Below are 18,857 nucleotides of genomic sequence, written 5' to 3'. Positions count from 1 at the left end.
TACATCAGGACATGCCATTTAAGAAAAAGTGCTAGTTGGGAGAGTCAGAAAAGCATGTCTCTAGAAAATAACATGCCAACTGCAAGCTTGCTGCCAGCAAATAAACATGAAATTGAGTGTATCTTTTGATGCACTGCTCAGTTACATCCAATTTACTTATATCTTGTTCAGTGACTATCAAGTATGTTGATAGACATGACCTTGACCTTATATGTAGATCATGCCTGACTGGATCCAGGCCTGCAATAGCCATGGCCTTAGGATATGTAGTGTTATAACTTTATTACGGTGGTACTTAATTGTTAAACTCCACAAAATTTTGAAATGGGAAAGCCATATGTTTGAAATTATGAATTACTTTACATTATTTTAAACAAAGATTGTGATACAGGCCATTTTGGCTTTTGTTTCATATACAGGCCCATGTACCAGGTATTCAAAATTGGACTAGCTAATCACAAATTATTGAAAAATTAACCTGAAATTCTAAGTTAGAAAGTACATTTAGGGAGATTCCAAATGACCACCTGATGGAAAAAATATTCTCAATTTTCGAAATTTTTCTCAACTCACATTTTAAAATTTGTGTAACCAATGTAATTAAAATCTGATATCTCATTTAACGTTTTTTTTCCTACCTTGCTTCGCATCAATAGTTACAAGGTGGAATAGAAGATCTGATTTTAAATAGATTGGTGGTAAAGAAGAAAACAAAAACGCCAGAAAAGTACAATATTTATTGTTGGACTAAATTTCCATCACACCAACAGAATGTGTTGTATAACATCACCACACATACCTATAGATATCACACAACATACACACCCAACTAGACCATGTAGAACTATACATATCAGAACCATTCACAAAACGATGGAAAATGCCTGATTTACTGGGATGTTATACCAACAACAGAATTTCTTATTTCATTAGATAATGTTATTAGTTAAAATCTCAATCATTCAAATTTTTAGGAAATAAATACCTGATTGAAACAGATTAATTTACTCTCTATAGAAGTATAAGCATGTTAAGTGCTCAAAATACTAGAAAACACTACAAGTATTTAAAAGATGACTTAACTGACAGACAATGACAAGACCATATCACTTGAGAAGTTTGTGTATATATATATATAGATAGATATGCATGTTATAGGTGGATATATATCCACCTCTAAGATGCTTATTAATTAACAGTCTGAAATAAAGTGTATTCTAATAGATATTAAATATATATATATATACGAAATATATATATAATATATTAAAACAGAAAAACAGTATACTGTTATCCAAAACATTGTAAAACAAATGAAGCACTTCTAAAAAGTTGATTTTAACTAAAAACAAGAATGGTCTAGATTATAAAGACCAATGTTTGAAATGAAATGAAATACATGATAGTTCAGTCACCAAAATTCTTTTAGTCTCTCTTCATCCAGATATTTGACAAGTTTGATAAAAGCACATGTGGCATGAAAATGACTTTGTTCATAGTTGACCTCTATTTACATCCATTTTAGAGGTATATATTGTAGGCTTGAAATACTTATTGTAACCAAATGATTGCCTGATACTAAACAACAACTTTTATATGTGATGGATTACTTATACACAAGCGATGTTAAATGTACGATTGCATCATCGGGATCAATGATATCTGAATCTCAAGTGTAAAACATCATGTAACAACAGCTTAATTATGAAGCAATGTTTAACTCATGCTAATGATACAGCTAATTTAAATGAAGGTACAAATGCACATTCATAAGGTCATGGTGCAAGGATAATATATTCTACTTAATCAACTTGTCACCAAAAAGGAAAATAATTTATTGCTAGCTTCAAATTGGACTGTAAGTAGCTTTACTAATGCAATCAACATCTGGGGGCAAATTTTCTGTCACATCTAAGGTATATATATTCATGGGTAAACGTATCTGCTCTTCACTCTCTAGGAAAAAGCTGTTGAAATATCGCTCATTTCTAATACATGTATTTATTATCGTAAACATCAACGCTTCATATAACTGCCACATTTAATTTTTAAAACTCATTATTAGATGACTTAAATCAAACCTTTGAAATTTTGCTCAGGATAAATAAGTAAACAACAAGTTGACCTGACTGTTTTAGTCAATAAATTAAGACTAATATACCGGGCAAAGATTTATGATTTCAATCATAATCTATCACATGTATAAACAAATAACCTATTTAGAAAGACTTTAAACGCTATAAACTACAAAACAAAATACTAGAAATTTGCTCTTATATTATGATGTAACAATGTTAATATATTACTCAAACAATAATATAAAGGAAAACAATCTATTTTATAGCTAAATCACAGTTAATTGAAAGCTTAAAAATTGCAGTCTAACCAGACTTCATCACTAATGAAATGTGCAGTCATCATCACAAAATAAAAGCACAATATATCTGGAGGGAGGGACGGGGAGACTACATTAACAAATAGTATAAATGTACTGTAACTAGTGGGTTAAGATTTTAAATCCAAAGGCTGGAGTATTGCCCATTAAATGGCAACAGATATGCAATTGTATTTTTATACAATGAATTCAGTTCATAACTGGAATTCAGTAACCCTTTAACACTCATCCAAAGATACTTTTTCTTATCCTTTATAGATTCTTGCAGTATTTTGAATTTTAAAAAAATAATCTATTAAATAAAGACTGACGGTTAACCATATACTATCAACAAGGGTCCCTTGTTGTTTAGATAAATAACTATCTCATAGTTGTTTATTATAATTTAGACACACAAACACACACAATAGTTTAACAGTCATCTCTACATGTTGGATACAAATAACACTACAATGTATTGATAATTGTGTTATATCAGTTTTGATAACATAAAAAGTCACCAACAATGAGACTTGATTTAAAACTCCAGGAAACTTAATTTAAAACTCTAGGATAAGTGTAATGCAATGGCACAAAAAGAGAAAAAGAAGGAGCAACAACTGTTTTAAAATGAATTGGTGGTTTAAAAATATATTTGATAAAAATGTTACAAAACCTTCCTAGAAACTCTTATGTAGTTTTGAAAATAAATAAAAGAAATTACTGAAATGTCCATGACTGTAGCAATACAAATCTTCCACATTAAGTTTTTATATTGTGAAATACAAAAAGTGAATATAGTTTACTGATCGTAGTACACAGGATCAAAAATGAGTATTCATTTCACATTTTTAGAACAAGTCTTTTATTTTTTATTTTTAAAAGACTTGACAAACAAAAATTAAAACTTCCAAGATGAAATTCAGAAAACCTCATGAACTACAAATACAAATTTGATACTTTTTATCACATAACTTGGAAAAGTAACATTTTGACAAATCTTAAAGCAATAATGTAGAGGACACTCCCAATTGATTTCTGACTGGTGCAGCAAATGAAAGATGCTCCAGGGTAGATATCATTACTGGCACGCATGCAAAAACATTACATGGGCAAGTTCACTGAATAACAGGATGTTAATGTAATTAAATGATATAAAATAATCTGATTTCTAACTAAATTCTAATAAAAAAGAAAAGGAAAAAAGGACAAAAAATCATGATACAAGTACCTATTATAAATTTCTTGCTGAACTGATAAGAAACATGTTTTGATATTTCGAATGTTTATTCTATGGCCCCAATCAAACATTCATTAACAACCACCAGGAGTCATGTACTCAAGTGATATTGCAAACTTTAAAACAGGATTCTGACCCCCATGTTTCATTTAATATTTTACCTAATAAACTCCTATTTGATGTTTCACTTTAAAACAAAAATAATTTCCTTCGTTTTGGTTAGAAACATGTGTTGTATGTAAGTGTTTACAATTGCTAATATGCCAAATACCAAGACTTATGAAAATATGATACATTAGAATGTTAACAGGTTTTTTTTAATATTGGATATTATAAAGGAAACTGATATCTTTGCCATCAGCTTACTTCAAACTAACAATACGCTTTAGCTTTAGAACAGCTACTTAAAAGTTAAAGAATGGAAAATAAGTTTGCTTCCTGTTGATTTTGATAATTCCATTCTAGCTATATCTAGGAGTCTAACTTAGCCAGTTCACTTGTGTACACGCCGATACTCTCCATGTCGTACAGTACAAAGTATACTTGCTTTAGAGAGCTGCTCATGACGGTGACAAAGTAGTTACTGATGGCCTTTAGGATAATCTGTGCTGCCGTTTGTTTGGGGAATCCCGCACTAAAAAGCAAAAACACAATGTATATGTCAAGCACTACAAACATATTTGATTTCATTGGGGTCAAACTTTTTAGTTTCATTGTAAAAAGTGAAATCGAACCCACAAGAACATGACTCTAAGCCTTGAAGATTCAGTAATTTTTGTAGGAATTTTTGTAGGTGAGTACAGAGCACCATTTCCAAATTTTGGGTCCTCAAAAATTGACCATCTGATTTCCAATTTTGGTTTGCCTTTATCTATGGAGGGTTTCTGTAAAATCTCACAGAAATTAGTTGTTGAAGTTTTGAGAAGAAGTAAAAATGTAAAAAGGACACACTATGACAACACACAATGCTGGATAAAATGGGGATAGCCATAGGTCACAATGAGACAAAGTTTCAGGTGACCTAAAAGTTTAATATTTCTAGCAATTGCTTTCTCAATAAAAGTGGTCAATTGTTGGGCAAGTTATGACATTTCTGCTGGGTGGTCCGTTGCCACTCCGTCAGAATCATCAACCTGTCCTGGGTAGCTCATTATTATGGATGTAAGTCAGTGGTGAGGTTTGACATACAACATCATTCATCAAGATTTATTCCGAGTGTAATCAGCACATCTTTTATGAACACTTAACAACTGACAACATACACCATGCATTTGAACACCAGTAAACATTGCAGTCATGCATACGTATAATATATATGTGAGTGTTATTGAATAACTTTAATCCTGTCATTTTACTTTGGCACTATTTTCACAATTGTAATTTGAATTTTTTCATTGGTCTAAAGGCATACAGAGATTTTATATGTCATCATAAAGTAATCAGTGAGTTTAAGCATAAAGTGACTCATTTAAGTCAAAATAGATACAGTTATGTTAAGTTCATTCAATTTAAATTCAGGCTTCATTACCATTAAGTTATCACTTCCTATAGGAAACAAATCAAACAAAACCATTACAGGTACTATGAAATACATCAAAATATATATGATAAATTACCACTGTAAGTCAGAGCCTTTCACATCATGGCAAGGGAGACAACTTCCCACCCCTTCACACAAGTGGTATTTACAGAGCTAGACTAAAATATGAATATTCTATTACATTAGCTACACATAAGAATTCTATATTTGCAACTTTTAACTGGCAGTCTTACCGTCCACTTCCAATTGAGGGGAATGCAATACTTTTAAGGTTCTTTTCATCTGCCAAGGTTAGACAATTCTTGACTGTTTTCTCTAACAACTGTTGTGGGTTACTGGAACTCCACTGAGGTCCATTGCAGTGGATAACAAACTTTGCTGGAAAGTTATGTCCTGGACATATGGCAGCTATAGCGAGATAAAGTAACACCACCAATAAGCAGTTAGTAGCATTCCTGTTAGAAGTGCTATGAACAACTGACCTCTGGTCAGTTTCCTGTCTTGATGCTTTGTAAAGCCTAATGATACATAGCCACACTTGTTCAGAGGTAAATCCAAGGCTTGACCCTTGCATACATTCTCTTATATTACAAAACAGTCACTGAGTAAGAGGTCAACCAACCTTCAACACATTCACAGGAACAGATACAGACATGAAAGGATGTACAGAGGGAGACAGGAGAACAAGGAGCTAAAAGTAAGCATAGCAATATTTGATTACAAGCTTGTAACATTCCCAGAATTTGCAATGTAAAGATTGCATGCAAAACACCTATAGTGACAACAAATAGATTGTCAGGGTAGAGGTTGGATTTCTTTTCTGTAGGCAAGTGTAGCTATGTAGCTTTAACACTGAGGTAACAGTGACACTTCTTGTTATACTTCAGAAGCTGGAGGAAAACCCTTGTACATACATATGTTAAGATTACATCCGTTGAAGTATTCTTAAAATATAATCTCAATCTGTTTCTGAAGGACAACTTTTTGTGTCATATTTTCAATACATCTTATACCAAAATCAAACTTCTCTTTTATTTCAAGACAAAATTGTGTGTCAATCCTAAAATTCATAAAACTTCTGTTTTGTAATTGTGTGTAATTGTTTGAATTATAACTGTGACCAGGCCTGTTGCTGCCTTTAAATAAATATGCAGCTTCATATACATCATCAAAAAGTATCAAATTATTTGCCAAAATATCCTTATTTCTTTCGTATATTTTAATCCTGAGTGCAGGACTAAAATCCTTGAACCTCTAATTTATACCTGCTTGCATACACAGCGAAAGTACTTGACTATATGCCTGGTAACTATCTGAAGATCACCACATTACCTCAGTGTAACAAAACACAATGTAATAAAACAATGCAATATATATGACTTACTTTCCACTACCTATTGAGGGTATAGCTATGGACTTTAAATTTTTCTCATCCGCCAGTGTTAATACATTCTTGACAGCCTTTTCCAAGAGTTGTTGTGAATTGGTAGTACCCCACGATGGACCATTCACGTGGATCACATATTTTGCAGGAAAATTATGACCAGGACAAATGGCAGCTGAAAATTTGGTGTTACCAACTCATATAAATATTGTTCTTTAAAATTTACAGGGGGACAAATATTTTCAAATATTTTATTCATTCCACACAGTTTTCTAAACAACAGTGAGTTAAAACTATCAGATTAATGAAACAGAACAACACTAAATTTCCCGTATGAAGATGAATTTATCTGTTAGCATATGATAATGAAGATTTGAGAATAATGACCCCATCTAATAAGTTCATTAGATAAAAATTTCTGCTCCTTCCAGTCTTGTACTTGAGTAATGTTGACTTACTGAAGTGACAGATGAGTACTATGACATACCTCCTGCTGTATCCAAAGCACCATTGGATTTATATAGCTCATCAACTTCCTTGCGGAACTCCTTACCACCAGCTTTCTCAATTGCAGACCCTGAAAGTTTGGCAAATATGTTGTAACAGTTATCATAACAAGACTATATCTATATGTGATTCATAGCTGGGATCATTCAAGATCTACATACCAGATCAAATGACCATTAGAATGAAGATCAATCTATTTGTCTATCATTTGGCTTATTAAGATGGATGATTGGACATTAAAGCATCATTTTCCAACATCTTAAGTCAGTTAGCATGAAAAATTTCATGAAGATATCATATAGTTGCATGTGTGAAAGAACAGGGAAAATACACATTCCTGCAGAGTGTACTGACCAGGAATCAAACCCAAATCTCTGGCGTGATAACCAACTGGCTCTACCAACCGAGCCAAAGAAGCATGCTTCGTCAGCTGAGTGACAGAGACCGTATTTAACACTTTATACAAGCCACACCAACCCACTTCTATTACACAGGATTAAATTTCAACATCCATTTCAGGTGTTCAATAAATTAAATATGTAACCTAAATTATTTCATGTCAGACATCAATAAAGTTATTAGTTTCACTTTAAAGCTACCGACAGTCACGCAACTGTGATTTTGGTTTCCATGGTGGCCTTATGTATTTTAACTTACCTACTTCACCCCCCATGTAGAAAGCAGAACTGGTTGGGTGTACAATGGCATCAGACAAGATTTTCACCAGGTCCCCTTGTATTACTGTCATCTGAAATATTGTGGAAATTTAAATGAAGACTGAGCTTCTATGATCCATTGCTATACATAAAAATAATAAGCCCATTCTGATTTTGCATTTTTTAAAAATTATTTGGATATCAAATGTTGATTAGTAAAACATTGTATAGATGAAATATAAATATCTGCTTAAGCTGAGTGACAAACTTACCAAATATTTCATGTAGTCTTTTTTACTTTATGTTCATCATAAAATTAAGTATTAACCAGTAATTTCTTATTTTAAAGCAGTAACAAGATTTCTAAAAATAGTCGGCCAACCTTCTGTCCCAGGAACAGCTTTTTCTCTGACAGGATGGTGAAGCTCCCAGCAGCTGTAGCAGCCACAGCTTCAGCAGATCCAGTGATACCCTAAAAAGAGATGTAGAATTCACACAGGTGATACCCTATAAAGAGATATAGAAATCACAGGTGATACCTTACACAGAGATATAGAAATCACACAGGTGATACCTTACACAGAGATATAGAAATCACACAGGTGATACCTTACACAGAGATATAGAAATCACACAGGTGATACCTTACACAGAGATATAGAAATCACACAGGTGATACCTTACACAGAGATATAGAAATCACAGGTGATACCTTACAGAGATATAGAATTCACACAGGTGATACCTTACACAGAGATATAGAATTCACACAGGTGATACCTTACACAGAGATATAGAATTCACACAGGTGATACCTTACACTGAGATATAGAAATCACACAGGTGATACCTTACACAGAAATATAGAAATCACAGGTGATACCTGACACAGAAATATAGAAATCACAGGTGATACCTTACAGAGATATAGAATTCACACAGGTGATACCTTACACAGAAATATAGAAATCACAGGTGATACCATACACAGAGATGTAGAAATCACAGGTGATACCTTACACAGAGATATAGAAATCACACAGGTGATACCTTACACAGAGATATAGAAATCACACAGGTGTTACCTTACAGAGATATAGAAATCACACAGGTGATACCTTACACAGAGATATAGAAACCACACAGGTGATACCTTACACAGAGATATAGAAATCATTCACAGGTGATACCTTACACACACAGAGATATAGAATTCACAAAGGTGATACCTTACACAGAGATATAGAAATCATTCACAGGTGATACCTTACACAGAGATATAGAATTCACACAGGTGATACCTTACACAGAGATATAGAAATCACACAGGTGATACCTTACACAGAGATATAGAAATCACACAGGTGATACCTTACACAGAGATATAGAAATCACAGGTGATACCTTACACAGAAATATAGAAATCACAGGTGATACCTTACACAGAGATATAGAAATCACACAGGTGATACCTTACAGATATATAGAAATCACACAGGTGATACCTTACACAGAGATATAAAAATCACACAGGTGATACCTTACACAGAGATATAGAAATCACACAGGTGATACCTTACACAGAGATATAAAAATCACACAGGTGATACCTTACACAGAGATATAGAAATCACAGGTGTTACCTTACACAGAGATATAGAAATCACACAGGTGATACCTTACAGAGATATAGAAATCACACAGGTGTTACCTTACACAGAGATATAGAAATCACACAGGTGTTACCTCACACAAAGATATAGAAATCACAGGTGTTACCTTACACAGAAATATAGAAATCACAGGTGATACCTTACAGAGATATAGAAATCACAGGTGATACCTTACACAGAGATATAGAAATCACAGGTGTTACCTTACACAGAGATATAGAAATCACACAGGTGATACCTTACACAGATATAAAAATCACACAGGTGATACCTTACACAGAGATATAGAAATCACAGGTGTTACCTTACACAGAGATATAGAAATCACACAGGTGATACCTTACACAGATATAGAAATCACACAGGTGTTACCTTACACAGAGATACAGAAATCACACAGGTGTTACCTCACACAAAGATATAGAAATCACAGGTGTTACCTTACACAGAGATATAGAAATCACACAGGTGATACCTTACAGAGATATAGAAATCACAGGTGTTTCCTTACACAGAGATATAGAAATCACACAGGTGATACCTTACACAGAGATATAGAATTCACACAGGTGTTACCTTACACAAAGATATAGAATTCACACAGGTGATACCTTACACAGAGATATAGAATTCACACAGGTGATACCTTACACAGAGATATAGAATTCACACAGGTGATACCTTACACAGAGATATAGAAATCACAGTTGATACCTTACACGGAGATATAGAAATCACTCACAGGTGATACCTTACACAGAGATATAGAATTCACACAGGTGATACCTTACAAGGATATAGAAATCACATAGGTGATACCTTACACAGAGATATAGAAATCACTCACAGGTGATACCTTACACAGAGATACAGAATTCACAGGTGATACCTGACACAGAGATATAGAAATCACACCGGTGATACCTTACACAGAGATATAGAAATCACACAGGTGATACCTTACACAGAGATATAAAAATCACACAGGTGATACCTTACACAGAGATATAGAAATCTCACAGGTGATACCTTACACAGAGATATAAAAATCACACAGGTGATACCTTACACAGAGATATAGAATTCACACAGGTGATACCTTACACAGAGATATAGAAATCACTCACAGGTGATACCTTACACAGAGATATAGAATTCACACAGGTGTTACCTTACACAAAGATATAGAATTCACACAGGTGATACCTTACACAGAGATATAGAATTCACACAGGTGATACCTTACACAGAGATATAGAATTCACACAGGTGTTACCTTACACAAAGATATAAAAATCACACAGGTGATACCTTACACAGAGATATAGAATTCACACAGGTGATACCTTACACAGAGATATAGAATTCACACAGGTGTTACCTTACACAAAGATATAGAAATCACACAGGCGATACCTTACACAGAGATATAGAATTCACACAGGTGTTACCTTACACAAAGATATAGAAATCACACAGGTGATACCTTACACAGAGATATAGAATTCACACAGGTGATACCTTACACAGAGATATAGAATTCACAAAGGTGTTACCTTACACAAAGATATAAAAATCACACAGGTGATACCTTACACAGGGATATAGAATTCACACAGGTGTTACCTTACACAGAGATATAGAAATCACACAGGTGATACCTTACACAGAGATATAGAATTCACACAGGTGATACCTTACACAAAGATATAGAAATCACACAGGTGATACCTTACACAGAGATATAGAATTCACACAGGTGATACCTTACACAGAGATATAGAATTCACACAGGTGTTACCTTACACAAAGATATAAAAATCACACAGGTGATACCTTACACAGAGATATAGAATTCACACAGGTGATACCTTACACAGAGATATAGAATTCACAAAGGTGTTACCTTACACAAAGATATAAAAATCACACAGGTGATACCTTACACAGGGATATAGAATTCACACAGGTGTTACCTTACACAGAGATATAGAAATCACACAGGTGATACCGTACACAGAGATATAGAATTCACACAGTTGATACCTTACACAAAGATATAGAAATCACACAGGTGATACCTTACACAGAGATATAGAATTCACACAGGTGATACCTTACACAGAGATATAGAATTCACACAGGTGTTACCTTACACAAAGATATAAAAATCACACAGGTGATACCTTACACAGAGATATAGAATTCACACAGGTGTTACCTTACACAAAGATATAGAAATCACACAGGTGATACCGTACACAGAGATATAGAATTCACACAGTTGATACCTTACACAAAGATATAGAAATCACACAGGTGATACCTTACACAGAGATATAGAATTCACACAGGTGATACCTTACACAGAGATATAGAATTCACACAGGTGTTACCTTACACAAAGATATAAAAATCACACAGGTGATACCTTACACAGAGATATAGAATTCACACAGGTGTTACCTTACACAAAGATATAAAAATCACACAGATGATACCTTACACAGAGTCTACTAGCTACATTTTTCAACACACAAATAAAACCTAATCCATTGGGCTACTGCTAAAAGGTCTGAAGCAGTTCTAGTTCTAATCAAATATCATGCACTATATCTATGCATCTAAAACACTATAAACATAAGTTTATTATACTAAGATTTATTTCTGAATTAAAAACATGTCCAACACCAAATTATCACATGTACATCTTATTCAAATACTTTTGCAAACTTATTTGATATAAATTTAAATTTACAAATAAAATGACAACAAATAAATCTTATGAATCATTTGTGCTTATTGATGGTACAATATACATATCTTATTAAAAATCTGCTGGTACTGATAGGACCAATTATATAATGTAACTTAACAGGCATTACCAGCCAGTAAGTGTGGGCACCATCACTTTTGTAAATTGTATATCTCTATTAATAAAGTCATGAAATGACGTAAATCTATTTACCGGTATCACCTTTTGTTGAAATATTTATGGACCAATAGAGTTTTCTGATGATAAACAGTGCCCTCAACTTGATTGGCAATAGTTCACCCCTTAACAAGATCAAAACACCACCATAATATCTTCATTAGGAGACAAAAACAAGAGAATTATTTCTGCGTCTGGACTAACCTTCAATGGTTTGACTTTAGCTATTTTTCCTGTCTTTCCTGTTTTTGTTACTGGTTTAAGAGGAGCTCTTACAACCTTGGGTGTGACCTTGACCTTGGCTTTTTTCGTTGAACTTGGAACATCATTCTGTTTTGATGTACTACTGGTAACTTTATTAGAATTGGTTTGTACAGAAAGTTTGGGTGGCTCCGACTGCATCTGAAATTTAGAGCCTTTTTTCCTCATGAGAAGTTCTGGGAGTATTCGAGGAAGTACACCACCATTGGCAATGGTCACATGCTTTAGTAGCTGAAAGAAAACAAAACAAGCATGTATATCTCTATCATTGAACATCGGCAATAGTATGGTGTTTCTAATTTTAATTTTTCTAAACACCTAATAGCAATGATAATTTTGTGGTTAATCACAAAAATATCTTGTTGTAGACATCTGATTTCATAGATAGAGAGTACTCATGAAATCCACTGGTACTAAGACTATATGTACTCTTAGCGTTTATCATCTCATGGACCATGAAATCAATAGAAATAAAACCCCACAAACATTTTCTTTTCTTTTTTTTTTTTTTTTTTGCAGTATGTAACATGCATAGCAGCAAATATATATTGTTTCTAATCTTTATTTCTTAAAACACCTTGACCAAACAGTATCTTTCTGCCCGAGAATTATTCCCTTACTTACTCATAGTATTTCTGGACAGTACCACAAGTAAATTGTAAGAACTGGCATCACAGAGAACTTGAGATTTATATATTGATTTCAAACAAATACAATAAAAATGTAAAGGGTATTTGGTGTTTACAAACCTGATTGAGTTCTTCGTCATTGGCCACTGCCAATAAAATATGTCTAGGTGTGACTCTGCTCTTCTTGTTGTCTCGTGCTGCATTACCAGCAAGCTCTAATATCTCCGCTGAAAATTTAAGGTTTCTTTATTTTAAAAACATCTCATGTGACATGTTGGGATTTAAATAAATAATGCTATCTGCCATTTCTCTTCTAAGTAACTTTATTTACCATACATTTCAAAATCAGTACCAGGTGCAAAATCTAATATTTTACAAGTAAAGAAAGTATTTGGTAAATATCTTCTTTAAATCCCCTACTGATTAATATACCTTGATTCAATAATACTGATAAAATTACACATCAAACTGCAAATTTGTTGTAATTAACAAAAACTAGAGTTCTCATTCATATGCAAATTTTCACTTTCAAAATAAAATACTGCCGACTAATGTCACAATCAATTGTCGGTTTCAATGTATATTCATAAATTGTATCAGGTCTTAAACCGACAATATCAAGAATAATTACCTAATCTGGCATCTACTAAGTATTAGAGATAGGGATAGCTGCTAGTTTTATGTTGTTGCTGCCTGGGTTTCCCCTAGTCCCAACACCAACAGAATAACATTCTCCATACAGTTGTCAGTTACACACAAGCTTCAGCAGCAAAAATATTGTGCAACACTGCTACATTTTCCTTGTCAAATGCTAGGTCGTGCTGACATTTTGAATTCGTTTTGGTAATCATTTTATGTAAATCAATATTATACACTGAAAGTAATTTTTTAAGAACCTGAATTATTTGTCATTGGTCTCATACTATCATTTAAATCAACACTTTTGTTTATTTGACCACAACCTTTTTCTGCTGACTGTGCTTAAAGCTTATGTGAGAATGTACACAAACAGGGAAATAATGGTGGATGTTAAGTACCGGTCAGATATTCTATCACAGCCGCCATGTAAACAGGTGCCCCCGACCCGATACGATAGTGGTGTGTCATGTTTTTCAGGTATCTCCTCATTCTCGCCACCGGGAATAAAACACCAGCTTTGGCCGACTTTGACGTCGCCTTCTTCTTTTTCGCACCGCGAGCTGACATATTGCTAGACTTAGTGTTGAAGCTCGACCAACAAACGACACAACGAATGTGTTGATTGGTAACTATTTATACATTAGCCTCTCGGCAAGCTCAAACAGATCTACAGGAAGTAGAATCAGCTGTTCCATCCAATGGGGAACGCCCCTTTTATTTTGCAACAGGGACAAATGATGTGAAGTACTGTCTACATCTCTTTGAAAAGCTATAGCGTAGAATTTCATGTTAACTAGCCTTACTGTGTTAATACCCCCTTCTTCCTTTTTGAACAAAATACATATTTTTTTTCAAAATGCTAGTTTTCAAATTGATTGCTTAAACTTTTGTGATAAAACTTTTAGTATCAACGAAATAAGATATATTATTAAGCCATTTACAGCTGAAGTACCACCCTATTTTACTGTCAGGGACGTATAATATTATCATTTCAATTAAAACTTTTGTTTATCTGACCACAACCTTTTTCTGCTGACTGTGCTTAAAGTTTATGTGAGAATGTACACAAACAGGGAAATAATGGTGGATCTTTCCGTCCGAAATATGAAAAAAACTCATCTTTAAACACTAGTCCGCGCTAGTAGATAAATATGATTAATAAACTTAGTACCCCCCCCCCCCCCCCGATTTATTGGTGCAATTTTTATTAAACGTCACTTAAACTGAATAGAATTATTTTTGTTATGAAATGAGATTCATCATTTTCAATCACCAAACTCATAATCTCACCAAAATCAGATATTAATCAATACAATTAATACACGGTAGGTGATGAATGACATCTGTATCTGTTCAGACTGACAAACTTAAGTCCGCTCCTCTTCACATCATTTCACATGCGTCCACTCGAGTAAATGTCGTGACATTATTTCACGCGCCTCCATGTAAGTAAACGCCGTGGCATTATTTTACACGCCCAACTTGAGTAAGCGTCGTAGCATCACTTCACATGCATCCACTCGAGTAAATGTCGTGACATATTTTCACAAACTCCCACTTGAGTTGACGTCATGACATCATTTTACACGCCCATTTCTGAGTAAACATCGTGACGTCATTTCACATGACCCACTGGAGTATAACGTTGCGACATTTTTCACACGACCCCACTCGAGTAAACATCATGACGTCATTTCACACGCCCCAACTCGAGTAACCGTCATGACGTCATTTCACACGCCCTCACTCGAGTAAACATCGTGAAATTTCTTCACGTGCTTCCACTAGAGTAAACGTCTTGACATCATATGTCATGCCCCACTGGAGTAAACATTGTGACATCTTTTTATACGCCCCCCACTCGATAAATGTGCCATTTTTACACACCTCCACTCAAGTTAACGTCGTGACACCTTTTTACATGCCCCCGCTCGAGCAAACGTCGTGACATTTTTTCACATGCCTCCACTTGAGTTACCGTCGTGACATTTTTTTCACATGCCCCAAATTGAGTTACCATCTTGACATCAGTTCACACGCCCCTGTCTGAGTAAACGTCGTGACATCAGTTCACACGCCCCTGTCTAAGTAAACGTCGTGACATCAGTTCACACGCCCCTGTCTGAATAAACGTCGTGACATCAGTTCACACGCCCCTGTCTGAGTAAACGTCGTGACATCAGTTCACACGCCCCTGTCTGAGTAAACGTCGTGACATCAGTTCACACGCCCCTGTCTGACTAACATAATCCAGGGGCGTATAATACAGAGTGTATACGAAGTGATTTCGTTGTTTAACAGGTCATGCCTTTTTTTTGTCTTTGGCTATGATTAAATAAAACAAACGGTTGTTTTTGTTGTATATAGATTTGTGCAGTCGGTACAATTATTTGAGTTGTCTATGTTCACGAGTTATTTCTCTTTAATTGTACAAATTTGAATATGTTTGCACACGATTCAGCCTGCCGTACGTATTTAAGTCGCGGTAAAAAGTGGATAAAAAGATGTGTAATATAAAGAAAACCATGTAATGTGGATCCTACATTAATAAGAAAGACAAAAGATCCTGACAGGCGGCCATCTGTGATTATCCAGGGTTACGTTCACTTCACCCTCGATATTCCAGGGTTACGACCACTTCATCCTCGATAATTCAGGGTTACGATCACTACATCCTCGATATTCCAGGGTTACGATCACTTCACCCTCGATATTCCATGGGTTACGACCACTACATCCTCGATACTCCAGGGGTTACGACCACTACATCCTCGATAGTCCAGGGGTTACGACCACTTCATCCTCGATATTCCAGGGTTACGATCACTACATCCTCGATAATTCAGGGTTACGATCACTACATCCTCGATAGTCCAGGGGTTACGATCACTACATCCTCGATAATTCAGGGTTACGATCACTTCATCCTCGATATTCCAGGGTTACGATCACTACATCCTCGATAATTCAGGGTTACGATCACTACATCCTCGATAATTCAGGGTTACGATCACTACATCCTCGATATTCCAGGGTTACGATCACTACATCCTCGATAATTCAGGGTTACGATCACTACATCCTCGATAATTCAGGGTTACGATCACTACATCCTCGATATTCCAGGGTTACGATCACTACATCCTCGATAATTCAGGGTTACGATCACTACATCCTCGATATTCCAGGGTTACGATCACTACATCCTCGATAATTCAGGGTTACGATCACTACATCCTCGATAATTCAGGGTTACGATCACTACATCCTCGATAATTCAGGGTTACGATCTCTACATCCTCGATAATTCAGGGTTACGATCACTACATCCTCGATATTCCAGGGTTACGATCACTACATCCTCGATAATTCAGGGTTACGATCACTACATCCTCGATAATTCAGGGTTACGATCACTTTCTCTCCTTGCACCTCTGTCATAGCAAAATTGAAGGCACAAGTTAAATAATACCATTGATTCCAGGAGAGAGAAAAAAAACCTTATTTACAGACTTATTTTGAAGATTACGAAGGAACGACACTCAGTTTCAAATCCATTACAATATACCGTTATACGACCACGGAATTCGTTTGATGTATATCAAAGGATCAAATGAGTCTCATCGTCTTGTCCGTATGGTGTCCCACATGGAACCTTCAATTTTGCCGTGACATGTGCCAGGGGTGCAGAGATCTAAAGTGATCGTAACCTCTTACGTATCGAGATGTACTATTGTTGCCTTTTGTGTTTCTCTGAAAACTGAGAAACAAAGCAATCGGTGCTGATACCCCAGGGGTTACGATAACTTTCTCTCACGCAGAAAGTGATTGTAACCCCTTGAGTTTCGAGGATGGATTGATTGTGTACTTGGGAAAGACACTTGAATTGATTTGGATTGTATGCGACGAGCCTCCGGTGGTATGTTAATCAGTACAGGTAGACCATTGTCTACTACCTGGAGTCTCCGCCTCAAAATGGTCTTTATTGTTTCAGGGCGATACAAATAACAAATAATAAAACGCAAAACGTGAAATAATCCCAGCACAGCTCTGTTTAAAAGAAAGACACACAATCATATATAAATAATATTACAACGAGGTTAATTTCTATTATTATCATTTTCCATACAAAGTTTTGGAATTAAGAATTTCTACTAGAGTACTAGCTTCATGTCTGTACAAAGTTTTGAGTACCGGGTAATTACCTTGAACGGTTTAAGAGAACTGGCCTGGAAAAGCTGAACTTTGTGATTTGACGTATCTGTTTCCGTGGTAACAGATAAAAGTATTTAAATGGAGAACATCCCCATAGCAAATGATACTATTAGCTTAATGAGTGTAAAAAGTTTTGAGCAATTATCTTGAAAGGGTTCAGAGCACTGGTCCAGACTGAAACTGAAATTTGTAATGAGGGTTATCTGTTTTCATGGTTACAGGAAACAATGAACTAGGTACTAACCTAATATAGGAAGTTTTGTGTAGTTGAGTGGAATGATTTCGAAGTTGTAGCCCGGAAACATTAATTTTGTGGGTTTTTTTTACTATGTTTCAATGGTAAGAGGAAAAATGAAATGTTGTCAATAACAAAAGGCACAACTAGGGCAATAATCTATAATAAAATAAATTGTGAAGTTTAATGCCCTCGGCGAGCGGGTGGACAGAAGTACGGACGGAGCCCAAATTAATATCCCCTGCAAACGCGTTTCGCAGGGGATAACAAAATGAACGTATGACAAATGAAATTCGTGAGTCAGTGAAATATAATGAACCTAAGACGTAGGTGTTGAATTCCCCCTCAGTTTGGACTATTCCACTTGGAAGGGTTATAATAATAATAATAATAATAATAATAAATTTATTCAGGAAAGATTTGCACAAATGTATACAAAGCATGATAAATAAAATACATGTTACAGAGTACATAAGGTGAAAAATTGACATAAATAAAACATGCAACACCGGAACATAAAATCACAATAAAGACAGCTGATATATATATTAAACAAATCTATCCAAGGATAG

At 34.9% G+C, this 18,857-nt stretch overlaps 1 protein-coding gene across 1 annotated transcript; it reads right to left on the bottom strand.

The window, feature by feature from the left end:
• Nucleotides 1-723: 723 nt before the first annotated feature.
• Nucleotides 724-14,412, bottom strand: LOC132546887 (core histone macro-H2A.1-like). The gene is made up of 8 exons (XM_060210614.1): nucleotides 14,234-14,412; nucleotides 13,317-13,423; nucleotides 12,511-12,798; nucleotides 8,084-8,173; nucleotides 7,703-7,793; nucleotides 7,026-7,115; nucleotides 6,539-6,713; nucleotides 724-4,248 (listed from the first exon to the last, which is right to left on the bottom strand). Exons 1-8 carry the CDS (start codon nucleotides 14,400-14,402, stop codon nucleotides 4,086-4,088), a joined length of 1,173 nt encoding a protein of 390 aa, XP_060066597.1. The 5' UTR covers nucleotides 14,403-14,412; the 3' UTR covers nucleotides 724-4,085.
• Between the last annotated feature and the right edge of the window lie 4,445 nt (nucleotides 14,413-18,857).

This window comes from Ylistrum balloti, unplaced genomic scaffold, assembly GCF_031769215.1.
Source record: "Ylistrum balloti isolate Yb309-2 unplaced genomic scaffold, AGI_CSIRO_Ybal_v1 Utg369920, whole genome shotgun sequence".
Classification (NCBI taxonomy): Eukaryota; Metazoa; Mollusca; class Bivalvia; order Pectinida; family Pectinidae; genus Ylistrum; species Ylistrum balloti.
This window is presented reverse-complemented; position numbering and strand designations above follow the sequence as displayed.